Below are 13,592 nucleotides of genomic sequence, written 5' to 3' on the forward strand. Positions count from 1 at the left end.
CGCACCTTGGTAGGAGTAAGGTAGACCGCACCTTGGTAGGAGTAAGGTAGACCGCACCTTGGTAGGAGTAAGGTAGACCGCACCTTGGTAGGAGTAAGGTAGACCGCACCTTGGTAGGAGTAAGGTAGACTGCACCTTGGTAGCAGTAAGGTAGACCGCACCTTGGTAGGAGTAAGGCAGACCGCACCTTGGTAGGAGGAAGGCAGGCCGCACCTTGGTAGAAGTAAGATAGACCGCACCTTGGTAGGAGTAAGGTAGACCGCACCTTGGTAGGAGTAAGGTAGACCGCACCTTGGTAGGAGTAAGGTAGACTGCACCTTAGTAGGAGTAAGGTAGACCGCACCTTGGTAGGAGTAAGGTAGACTGCACCTTGGTAGGAGTAAGGTAGACTGCACCTTGGTAGGAGTAAGGTAGACCGCACCTTGGTAGGAGTAAGGTAGACTGCACCTTGGTAGGAGTAAGGTAGACTGCACCTTGGTAGGAGTAAGGTAGACCGCACCTTGGTAGGAGTAAGGTAGACCGCACCTTGGTAGGAGTAAGGTAGACCGCACCTTGGTAGGAGTAAGGCAGACTGCACCTTGGTAGGAGTAAGGCAGACCCCACCTTAGTAGGAGTAAGGTAGACCGCACCTTGGTAGGAGTAAGGTAGGCCGCACCTTGGTAGAAGTAAGATAGACTGCACCTTGGTAGGAGTAAGGTAGACCGCACCTTGGTAGGAGTAAGGTAGACTGCACCTTGGTAGGAGTAAGGCAGACCCCACCTTAGTAGGAGTAAGGTAGACCGCACCTTGGTAGGAGTAAGGCAGACCCCACCTTAGTAGGAGTAAGGTAGACCGCACCTTAGTAGGAGTAAGGTAGACCCCACCTTAGTAGGAGTAAGGTAGACCGCACCTTGGTAGGAGTAAGGTAGGCCGCACCTTGGTAGAAGTAAGATAGACCGCACCTTGGTAGAAGTAAGGCAGACCCCACCTTAGTAGGAGTAAGGTAGACCTCACCTTGGTAGGAGTAAGGCAGACCGCACCTTGGAAGGAGTAAGGCAGACCGCACCTTGGTAGGAGTAAGGTAGACCGCACCTTGGTAGGAGTAAGGCAGACCGCACCTTGGTAGGAGTAAGGTAGACCGCACTGTGGTATGACCAGTCCAGATGCTTTACTGGATAACTCTATGGTTGGTCACATCTTCTGGAGCATGTAGCTGTGACACTGGATCTCCAGACAGGCTTTGGTTAGTTGGACACTGGACTGCGATGGGCTCCGAGGAGAGGTAACTCATATTAGCCGCCCTTGTCACCTCCTCATCACCTCCAGCCCGGCTTGTCTCAACTGCCAACTGTCACCTCTCCCTGGTTACCATAGTGACGTGGCTATAGAAGATATTGATCAGACATCCTCCAATACCGCCCCTTACCAACACATACCGCCATCTGCTGGTCTCCAGTGGTATTACAGAGCAACAACTTACACCACATTTGACAGAATGACACCAGGCAATACATCAAACCATAACTTATTCTACAAACGCCTATGAATGCAGAAACCTTTGTAATGGTTCCTTATGGCTAATTACAAATGCAGCTCTGGAGCATGTGTGGCGCCCCTGAGGCTTCACTCGCCAGAGGGTACTGCACCTCCTTTAAGGTGCACTATTCATCCCGGTAAGGAGGAGGTTAACATCTGGTATTTTTCACTTACACAACATCCTGTGCTCAGAGCTTACACAAACACCCAGGTAGTGAGCCAGTCAGTTACACAACTCAGGAAGGCTGGGAAATTCCTGGTTACCAGGCAATGGCTTGGGAGGTGGGGGCTGACTGGGGTAGTTACAGAGCACACAGGAAATCACCGCAGAATAGTCTGGGACACTGAAAGAATAACAAGTTCCTTCGGGAGCGTGCTTAAGAGCTTCCTGAGGGAGACCTGACCAGACTGGGAGAAGGTTGGAGACGTAGATAGGAGAGGCTCTCGATAATGGCAGTAAACGTGGGACAAAGCAGAACTAACGGTCGCCTGGAGGTGAGCTTAACTGATCCCCGGGACCGGCGCTGACAGGGTGCAGAACCGTAGGGTGAAACAGACTTCAAGTTGGCCACCTGTTACATCGCAGAGACCTGCTTCACCGGCAACTAGTAAAGGTGAGCCAATCAACCCCTTTGCCCTGTGGGTGCTACACATATACCGGATGTACATAACTTAGGATCAGTAATGTAATGTGATTCACCAGCAGAATAGTGAGTGCAGCTCTGGAGTATAATACAGGAGGAGGTAACTCCGGATCAGTAATGTAATGTATGTACAGAGTGACTGCACCAGCAGGATAGTGAGTGCATCTCTGGAGTATAATACAGGAGGTAACACAGGATCAGTAATGTAATGTATGTACACAGTGACTGCACCAGCAGAATAGTGAGTGCAGCTCTGGAGTATAATACCGGAGGTAACTCAGGATCAGTAATGTAATGTATGTACACAGTGACTGCACCAGCAGAATAGTGAGTGCAGCTCTGGAGGATAATACAGGAGGTAACTCAGGATCAGTAATGTAATGTATGTTCATAGTGACTGCACCAGCAGAATAGTGAGTGCAGCTCTGGAGTATAATACAGGAGGTAACTCAGGATCAGTAATGTAATGTAATGTATGTACACAGTGACTGCACCAGCAGAATAGTGAGTGCAGCTCTGGAGGATAATACAGGAGGTAACTCAGGATCAGTAATGTAATGTATGTACACAGTGACTGCACCAGCAGAATAGTGAGTGCAGCTCTGGAGTATAATACAGGAGGTAACTCAGGATCAGTAATGTATGTACCCAGTGACTGCACCAGCAGAATAGTGAGTGCAGCTCTGGAGTATAATACAGGAGGTAACTCAGGATCAGTAATGTAATGTATGTACACAGTGACTGCACCAGCAGAATAGTGAGTGCAGCTCTGGAGTATAATACAGGAGGTAATGTAATGTATGTATAGTGGTTGCCATATGATTGTTCCGTAGATTTTCTAGACACGGTTATAACTAAGATGTGACTGAATTCAGTGTAAATTTCAGAAGAGAACGACACAAGGATTTACGATTATTATGGATTTATTTTCTCAGGATTGTATATGAAGGATGACATCTACGTTTTAACTTTGCTACAACGCCTGAGACGCAGAGAACACGACTCGCTGTATTTGGATTCTGAATACTCTGGATCCATCAGACACATCACGGTTTTCCGGTCGCACTCGCAGGTGTTTCTGGCACAGTCGGTAATGTACACACTGTGATCTGCGGATATAAAAGAAACATCCATCATTTATCATCCACAAATCTGCTGTAACACTGACCGGAGATAACACTGACCGGAGATAACACTTACCGGAGATAACACTGACTGGAGATAACACTGACCGGAGATAACACTGACCGGAGATAACACTGACCGGAGATAACACTGACCGGAGATAACACTTACCGGAGATAACACTGACTGGAGATAACACTGACCGGAGATATCACTGACCGGATATAACACTGACCAGAGATAACACTGACCGGAGATAACACTGACTGGAGAGAACACTGACTGGAGATAATACTAACAGGAGATAACACTGACAGGAGATAACACTGACAGGAGATAACACTGACAGGAGATAACACTGACAGGAGATAACACTAACAGGAGATAACACTGACTGGAGATAACACTGACCGGAGATAACACTGACCAGAGATAACACTGACCGGAGATAACACTGACCGGAGATAATAGTGACCGGAGATAACACTGACCGGAGATAACACTGACCGGAGATAACACTGACAGGAGATAACACTGACCGGAGAGAACACTGACCGGAGATATCACTGACTGGAGATAACACTGACAGGAGATAACACTGACTGGAGATAACACTGACCAGAGATAACACTGACCGGAGATAACACTGACTGGAGATAACACTGACCAGAGATAACACTGACCGGAGATAACACTGACTGGAGATAACACTGACCGGAGATAACACTGACCGGAGATAACACTGACAGGAGATAACACTGACAGGAGATAACACTGACTGGAGATAACACTGACTGGAGATAACACTGACCAGAGAGAACACCGACCGGAGATAACACCGACCGGAGATAACACCGACCGGAGATAACACCGACCGGAGATAACACTGACCGGAGATAGCACTGACCGGAGAGAGCACTGACCGGAGAGAGCACTGACCGGAGAGAACACTGACCGGAGAGAGCACTGACCGGAGAGAGCACTGACCGGAGAGAGCACTGACTGGAGATAACACTGACAGGAGATAACACTGACTGGAGATAACACTGACCAGAGATAACACTGACCGGAGATAACACTGACTGGAGATAACACTGACCAGAGATAACACTGACCGGAGATAACACTGACTGGAGATAACACTGACCGGAGATAACACTGACCGGAGATAACACTGACAGGAGATAACACTGACAGGAGATAACACTGACTGGAGATAACACTGACTGGAGATAACACTGACCAGAGAGAACACCGACCGGAGATAACACCGACCGGAGATAACACCGACCGGAGATAACACCGACCGGAGATAACACTGACCGGAGATAGCACTGACCGGAGAGAGCACTGACCGGAGAGAGCACTGACCGGAGAGAACACTGACCGGAGAGAGCACTGACCGGAGAGAGCACTGACCGGAGAGAGCACTGACCGGAGAGAGCACTGACCGGAGATAACACTGACCGGAGAGAGCACTGACCGGAGAGAGCACTGACCGGAGAGAGCACTGACCGGAGAGAGCACTGACCGGAGATAACACTGACCGGAGAGAACACTGACCGGAGAGAACACTGACCGGAGAGAGCACTGACCGGAGAGAGCACTGACCGGAGAGAACACCGGACGGAGAGAACACTGGCCGGAGAGAACACTGACCGGAGAGAGCACTGACCGGAGAGAGCACTGACCGGAGACAACACTGACCGGAGAGAAGACTGACTACCCCCGAATGCTGCGCCAACTGGAAATAACCCAACAGACAAATCTCCAATGATAAATGTGTAATCAACACCCCAAATATAGTGGGAAAAAAACAGTATTTAATCAGCCACTAATTGTGCAAGTTCTCCCTCTTAAAAAGATGAGAGAGGCCTGTAATTGTCATCATAGGTGACCACAACTTATTTTCTGTCAGTCTTCACAAGGTTGGCACACACTGTTGGTGGGATGTTGGCCCATTCCTCCGGTTGGCACACACTGTTGGTGGTAGGTTGGCCCATTCCTCCGGTTGGCACACACTGTTGGTGGGATGTTGGCCCATTCCTCCGGTTGGCACACACTGTTGGTGGTATGTTGGCCCATTCCTCCGGTTGGCACACACTGTTGGTGGTATGTTGGCCAATTCCTCCGGTTGGCACACACTGTTGGTGGTATGTTGGCCCATTCCTCCGGTTGACACACACTGTTGGTGGTATGTTGGCCCATTCCTCCAGTTGGCACACACTGTTTTTGGTATGTTGGCCCATTCCTCCATGCAGATCTCCTCTAGAGCAGTGATGTTGTGGGCCTGACGCTGGACAATACGCCTTTCAACTCCCTCCAAAGGTTTTCTATGGGGTTCAGGTCTGGAGACTGGCTAGGCCACTCCAGGACCTTCAGATGCTTCTTATGAAGCCACTCCTTCATTGCCCTGGCGGTGTGCTTGGGATCATTATCACGCTGAAAGACCCAGCTAAATTTCATCTTCAATGCCCTTGCTGATGGAAGCAGGTTTGCAAACAAGATCTCATGATATATGGCCCCATTCATTTTTTCATGTACAAGGATCAGTCGTCCTGGTCCCTTTGCAAAGAAACAGCCCCAAAGCATGATGTTGCCACCCCCATGCTTCACAGTAGGTATGGTGTTCTTTGGATGTTACTCAGCATTCTCTCCTCCAAACACGGCAAGTTCTGTATCTACCAAACAGTTCTACTTTGGTTTCATCAGACCATATAACACTCTCCCAATACTCTTCTGGACAATCTAAATGCTCTCTAGCAAACTTCAGACAGGCCCGGACATGTACTGGCTTAAGCAGGAGAACACGTCTGGCACTTCAGGATCTGAGTCCCTGGTGGCGAGTTGTGTTACTGATGGTAGCCTTTGTTACGTGGTCCCAACTCTATGCAGGTCATTCACTAGGTCCTCCCGTGTGGTTCTGGGATTTTTGCTCACCATTCTTGTCATCATTTTGACCCCACGTGGTGAGATCGTGCGTGTAGCTCCAGATCGAGGGAGATCATCAGTGGTCTTGTATGTCTTCCATTTTCTTATTATTGCTCCCACAGTTGATTTCATCACACCAAGCTGCTTGCCTATTGCAGATTCAGTCTTCCCAGCCTGGTGCAGGGTTACAACGATTTTGTTTCTAGTGTTCTTCGACAGCTCTTTGGTCTTCACCATAGTGGAGTTTGGAGTGTGACTTTTTGAGGTTGTGGACAGGGGTCTTTTATACTGATAACAAGTTCAGACAGGATCCATTACTACAGGTAATGAGTGGAGGACAGAGGAGCCTCTTACAGAAGAAGTGACAGGTCTGTGAGAGACAGAAATTCTGCATGTTTTTAGGTGACTAAATACTTATTTTCCACCATAATTTGCAAATAAAATATTTCCAAATCAGACGCGGTGATTTTCTGAATTTTTTTTCTAATTTTATCTATCATAGTTGTGGTCACCTATGATGTCAATTACAAGCCGGCCTCATCTTTTTAAGTGGGAGAAATTGCACAATTGGGGGCTGACTAAATACTTTTTTTCCCCACTTTATGTACACGGTGCACTAGAGAGGTCAGCCGTGTAATAGGGGTCTATAGGGATTGTATATACCACATTATATAGGGAGAATATAACAGATACTGAGGATAATTCACCAATATTTCTGAGCAAAAACAATAAGAATCAAATATCCCATAGACGATAATGGTCATACAACGCAGCAATTATAACTACATAAATAGACACTAGACCAATAAGATATATAGTGATGATCCCACTGAACTGAGCAGATTTAGCAGATGATAACAAAAAAACATGAATCTCCTATTAACACAAATGTACCACATTGTCGGGGATGACCATGTTTAAAGATGGGAGGTAAGTAAGAGGGTGGACCTACAGTCATGTGCCCCCACTGAAGACATAAGTTATTTTATTGCAAATGTTTGTACATTTTTGATTATTCTTATATGGTTCTCAGTGATTACACCATGTTTTATTCCTCTTGGCCGCAGTACTAAAGACGGCCACAAGAGGTGAAGTCGTGGGAGTGGATGGTGCCAGAGTGCGAGAAAATGTTCCTGGCCTGTGGGAATGTCAGCCTGGAGGAAGACATGATGTGCTGGAGATCTCCCAAGATGGGAGGAAAAGTCTGGAAGAAGGCGCAGTACAAGATGAAGTGCAGCCTGGTGAGTGGAGACCGCCAAGTGAAAGGGGTGCGGACAATGGTGGAATAGAAGAGAGTGCGTGGCAGCACATCAGAAAATCGGCCTCAGAAGAGGCAAGGCTACGCACTCAGGAAGTGAGGCTCTGACTGACCAATACAGAAGCCTCAGGTTGCTTGTGAGACTCTGGTGTGACGATGCCGTGCCAGCAGGTGTGTGCAAAACTGAACATCGCATGACATCTGCTGTGTCCTTGGTCAATCACCACATCTACAGTCTTCACCGTTGTCTATTTTTTGTTGTCCTCAATGAAAAACCAGGCAGACACTTATGTGGCACCCCTGAATACATCAGGGTGCCACAGGGTACTGCATCTCTACCCAGGGTGCAGGGCCTACCCCCCATGGTTCCAAGTTCCCAGAAATCGGTGTCCCCTCCATCAGCACCACAAATCCCAATCAACACCTCACATCATGACCTGTCAGACACACCAGTGGGTTGGTCTAGCTGGAACAGGGCCATCCACCTAGGGGTCAGGCAGACTGGTGGGAGGGAGAAAGAGGAGTCTAGTGAGAGCCCTCAAAGTTAGAGGAGCTGGGGAGTGCGAGCTTCCGGGGAGCTAGAAGGACCGAGGTTGGGTCGCAGACAGTGGTCCGGGACCAGAGGAGTCGGGGACCGGTAGCAGTGCCATAGGATAAGGGTGCGACGGACATACTCTTGGAGGACTGTTGGCATCAGAAAGCCCAAAAGAACTGACCAGTACCAAGCACGACGGGGTACAGGACCCAAGGTCAGGAGCCGATTCAACGTCCTGACAATTAGCCTGCAGAGGAAGGGGACTGTTGTGAATGTTAGTTATGTCTTGGCTGCTGGGAGGCTCCCTCTGGTGGCCAGGAAGGGTTTGGACAGAGACCAGGTGTGTTTCCTTTCCTAACTCTCTGCTTATTTAAGTCCTGGTCTGATTGCAGGCTGTTGCCGGATGTCAGTTCTTTGTATCTCCAGCCTGGTTAATCCTACTCTACACCACATCTTCCCCAGATAAGTGCTTGCTCTTTATTTGTCTGGTTCTTTTGCTTATCTGGGTTTGTCATTTGTTGTGGTTGGTTTCAGTTTATTTGCTTTGAGGGATTTTCCCCCTCAGTGGATTGTTGGGGAACTCCCTGCAGTTCTGTGTGGAGTATAGCTCCTTTAGGTCCATGTGTTTGTGGCTTGTTGAATTTGTTATAATTCTTGTTTTCTGTTCATTGGTATGACAAGGGCACCTGGTATAGGACGGAGTTTAGATCGAGCGATCTGAGGGCCTTTTTGTACTATCAGGAAGTTGGTATTTTGCAGGGTTTTTCTCTGGCCACCGTCAGTCCCTTTCCTGTCCTTTCCTATTTTAGTCAGTGGGGGCCTCACCTTTTGCTAATCCTGTCATCTACCTGTGTATTGTGTTTTCCTATATCACCGCAGTCTTTGAATGTGGGGGGCTTGCTATTCTTGTCTATTTTCTGAGGCAGAGAGTTATTCATCTTTCCTACCTTTAGGATAGTTAGTTCTCCGGCTGGGTTCGCGGTGCACAGGATGTTAGTTCACCCCTCGGCTACTTCTAGCTGTGTTGGTTAGTAAGGGGATGGCGTCCAGATTAGTTGCCAATGCTCTTGTCACCTTTTACCAATGATTTGTGGTGATCTTCCATGGTTCCGGATCATAACAGGGGACCTTCAGGGACCTTCCAGAGAGCTCAGAGACTGAGGGCATCAGCACACCGTGGGGGACAGGGTTTTCCAGAAAAAGCAACCACTAAAGTCCCAAGTACCAGCCCTTGGGAGCAAGACTTCACTTAAAAACTGAAGAGCGGGACCTCATAGTTTCAAGCTAGAGGGACCCACACAGACACGAAACTGTGCACGGAGGCAGGCTCCGGATGACTATGTGACATCGGTGGGACAAAATACTTGGACGGGCCCCCCGCAGCGGCACACAGAGAATTTGGTTTACCTGCAGAGTGTGTGTCTCCTTTATAAACCTCATCCAGCACCACGACTACCCACTGTGAGTACCCTGATCCCTGCAGCCTGCGCTCCCAAATATTCACTAACACCCCTTGATCCTGGGGCCTTCCCCACCTGTGGAGGGACCAACATCAGGCTGCTTAACCCCATCTGCCCCGGTACTCCTTACAGCAGCGGCGGTACTCCCATTACCGCAACCCACAGGTGGCGTCACAAACTTATCCCCTGTAAATAACCCCTTTCACAGATTAAAGTGTCCGCTAACCCAAGTCCGGATGATCCTGGATCCGAGCATCCCGACTAACACCGGGGCGGCACACTTATGCGTAATGTAATGCCATCACGGAGACTTCTGATTGGCTCCAAATTTATTCTGCACCCGGACAATGACCCCCAACATCAAGTCGGTGCCATAAATATGGAGTTGTCCTGGAGGTGATGATCTCACATCTCCCGTCTGTTTCCTACATTTTCTTACTTTGCAGCATTTGTTGCACACCTGCCTATAACTTTTGCACAGTACAGTATATATATATATATATATATTAGTTGTGTCCGGCATCACATGACCTGACACTGCTCGGCTGAATGGTGGTGTCTTATCAATGACAAAATTGTAAATCTTCTGCTTCTCACAATGTCCCCGAGTGTCCTGCCCCCGAGGAGACCCCCGGACTTACCGTAGGTGATGACCCCATTACTAGGGGTGTCCTGACCCCAAGGAGACCCCTGGACTTACTGCAGGTGATTGTCCCATTACTAGAGGTGTCCTGACCCCGAGGAGACCCCTGGACTTACCGCAGGTGATGACCCCATTACTAGGGGTGTCCTGACCCCGAGGAGACCCCCGGACTTACCGCAGGTGATGACCCCATTACTGGGGGTGTCCTGACCCCGAGGAGACCCCCGGACTTACTGCAGGTGATGACCCCATTACTAGGGGTGTCCTGACCCCGAGGAGACCCCCGGACTTACCGCAGGTGATGACCCCATTAATAGGGGTGTCCTGACCCCGAGGAGACCCCCGGACTTACCGCAGGTGATGGTCTCATTACTTGGGGTGTCCTGACCCCAAGGAGACCCCCGGACTTACCGCAGGTGATGACCCCATTACTAGGGGTGTCCTGCCCCCGAGGAGACCCCCGGACTTACTGCAGGTGATGACCCCATTACTAGGGGTGTCCTGCCCCCGAGGAGACCCCCGGACTTACTGCAGGTGATGGTCCCATTACTAGGGGTGTCCTGACCCCGAGGAGACCCCCGGACTTACCGCAGGTGATGACCCCATTACTAGGGGTGTCCTGACCCCGAGGAGACCCCCAGACTTACCACAGGTGATGGTCCCATTACTAGAGGTGTCCTGACCCTGAGGAGACCCCCGGATTTACCGCAGGTGATGACCCCATTACTAGGGGTGTCCTGACCCCGAGGAGACCCCCGGACTTACTGCAGGTGATGGTCTCATTACTAGGAGTGTCCTGACCCCAAGGAGACCCCCGGACTTACCGCAGGTGATGGTCTCATTACTAGGGGTGTCCTGACCCCGAGGAGACCCCCGGACTTACCGCAGGTGATGACCCCATTACTAGGGGTGTAAGAGTAACGCTGAGAATATGGACGACAGATCTTAATCCAGAAAGAAGATTTATAGCAGCGGCATTGTAATATACAGCACCTGAAAGAGGAGAGGAGAGGAGAGAAGAGCGGTCACCAGGGGCGAAACTATTCACGCCGGACATTAGAGCTGAGGGCGGCAGAAAAAGTCCTGCTGGTCCACAGGAGACCAAAACTATTAACCCTTTCATGTCTGGGTGATTTTTCCTTTTTGGACTTTCATTGTTTCCTCGCTTTTTCTTCTTCTACCCGGACCATGTGACCTCCTGTCATTGTGGGGGAGGAGCTGCGGAACTGAATGATTCCAAAAATTCTAATTGTGAATGTGTTTCCTCCATCGCTTTTTAGGGAATTTTTTTGCTGATTTTTTTTTTTTTTTTCAGTAACAACGACCGGAAGCAGAAATCTCCAGAGCGACCGCAAAGAGGAAACGTTTTACCTTTATTTTCTTTTGTCTAAAAAATTCTGAGTCTGTGTCGCCATTCTCTGATATCTGCAGCTTTTATGTCCATTCATTGGACTGTGAGGGCTTGTATATAGTGAAAATGATTGATGTGTTACATAGGACTGCAGGTGACATCTACTACATTATCTGTACTCAGAGAGATATCACTGTGTTATCTGTGGTGTTACATAGGACTGCAGGTGACATCTACTACATTATCTGTACTCAGAGAGATATCACTGTGTTATCTGTGGTGTTACATAGGACTGCAGGTGACATCTACTACATTATCTGTACTCAGAGATATCACTGTGTTATCTGTGGTGTTACATAGGACTGCAGGTGACATCTACTACATTATCTGTACTCAGAGATATCACTGTGTTATCTGTGGTGTTACATAGGACTGCAGGTGACATCTACTACATTATCTGTACTCAGAGAGATATCACTGTGTTATCTGTGGTGTTACATAGGACTGCAGGTGACATCTACTACATTATCTGTACTCAGAGAGATATCACTGTGTTATCTGTGGTGTTACATAGGACTGCAGGTGACATCTACTACATTATCTGTACTCAGAGATATCACTGTATTATCTGTGCTGTTACATAGGACTGCAGGTGACATCTACTACATTATCTGTACTCAGAGATATCACTGTTATCTGTGGTGTTACATAGGACTGCAGGTGACATCTACTACATTATCTGCATTCAGAGAGATCACTGTGTTATCTGTGGTGTTACATAGGACTGCAGGAGACATCTACTACATTATCTGTACTCAGAGAGATATCCCTGTGTTATCTGTGGTGTTACATAGGACTGCAGGTGACATCTACTACATTATCTGTGCTCAGAGATATCACTGTTATCTGTGGTGTTACATAGGACTGCAGGTGACATCTACTACATTATCTGTACTCAGAGAGATATCACTGTGTTATCTGTGGTGTTACATAGGACTGCAGGTGACATCTACTACATTATCTGTACTCAGAGATATCACTGTGTTATCTGTGGTGTTACATAGGACTGCAGGTGACATCTACTACATTATCTGTACTCAGAGATATCACTGTATTATCTGTGGTGTTACATAGGACTGCAGGTGACATCTACTACATTATCTGTACTCAGAGATATCACTGTGTTATCTCTGGTGTTACATAGGACTGCAGGTGATATCTACTACATTATCTGTACTCAGAGATATCACTGTGTTATCTGTGGTGTTACATAGGACTGCAGGAGACATCTACTACATTATCTGTACTCAGAGAGATATCCCTGTGTTATCTGTGGTGTTACATAGGACTGCAGGTGACATCTACTACATTATCTGTGCTCAGAGATATCACTGTTATCTGTGGTGTTACATAGGACTGCAGGTGACATCTACTACATTATCTGTACTCAGAGAGATATCACTGTGTTATCTGTGGTGTTACATAGGACTGCAGGTGACATCTACTACATTATCTGTACTCAGAGATATCACTGTATTATCTGTGGTGTTACATAGGACTGCAGGTGACATCTACTACATTATCTGTACTCAGAGATATCACTGTGTTATCTGTGGTGTTACATAGGACTGCAGGTGACATCTACTACATTATCTGCATTCAGAGAGATCACTGTGTTATCTGTGGTGTTACATAGGACTGCAGGAGACATCTACTACATTATCTGTACTCAGAGAGATATCCCTTTGTTATCTGTGGTGTTACATAGGACTGCAGGTGACATCTACTACATTATCTGTGCTCAGAGATATCACTGTTATCTGTGGTGTTACATAGGACTGCAGGTGACATCTACTACATTATCTGTGCTCAGAGATATCACTGTGTTATCTGTGGTGTTACATAGGACTGCAGGTGACATCTACTACATTATCTGTACTCAGAGATATCACTGTGTTATCTGTGGTGTTACATAGGACTGCAGGTGACATCTACTACATTATCTGTACTCAGAGATATCACTGTTATCTGTGGTGTTACATAGGACTGCAGGAGACATCTACTACATTATCTGTACTCAGAGATATCACTGTTATCTGTGGTTTTACATAGGACTGCAGGTGACATATG

General features: G+C 47.8%; 1 protein-coding gene across 1 annotated transcript in view; it reads right to left on the reverse strand.

Moving 5' to 3' along the window:
• Positions 1–3,064: 3,064 nt before the first annotated feature.
• The window catches only part of LOC142256808 (acidic phospholipase A2 homolog), an 88,664-nt gene continuing 78,136 nt past the window's right edge, over positions 3,065–13,592 (reverse strand). Inside the window, exons 4-5 of the mRNA XM_075328699.1 lie at positions 10,995–11,104; positions 3,065–3,268 (exon numbers count right to left, since the gene is read on the reverse strand). Of these exons, the coding sequence (XP_075184814.1) occupies positions 3,117–3,268; positions 10,995–11,104 (262 nt within the window). The 3' untranslated portion in view covers positions 3,065–3,116. The remainder of the gene's footprint in view (positions 3,269–10,994; positions 11,105–13,592) is intronic.

This window comes from Anomaloglossus baeobatrachus, chromosome 11 (assembly GCF_048569485.1).
Source record: "Anomaloglossus baeobatrachus isolate aAnoBae1 chromosome 11, aAnoBae1.hap1, whole genome shotgun sequence".
In the NCBI taxonomy this organism is placed as follows: domain Eukaryota; kingdom Metazoa; phylum Chordata; class Amphibia; order Anura; family Aromobatidae; genus Anomaloglossus; species Anomaloglossus baeobatrachus.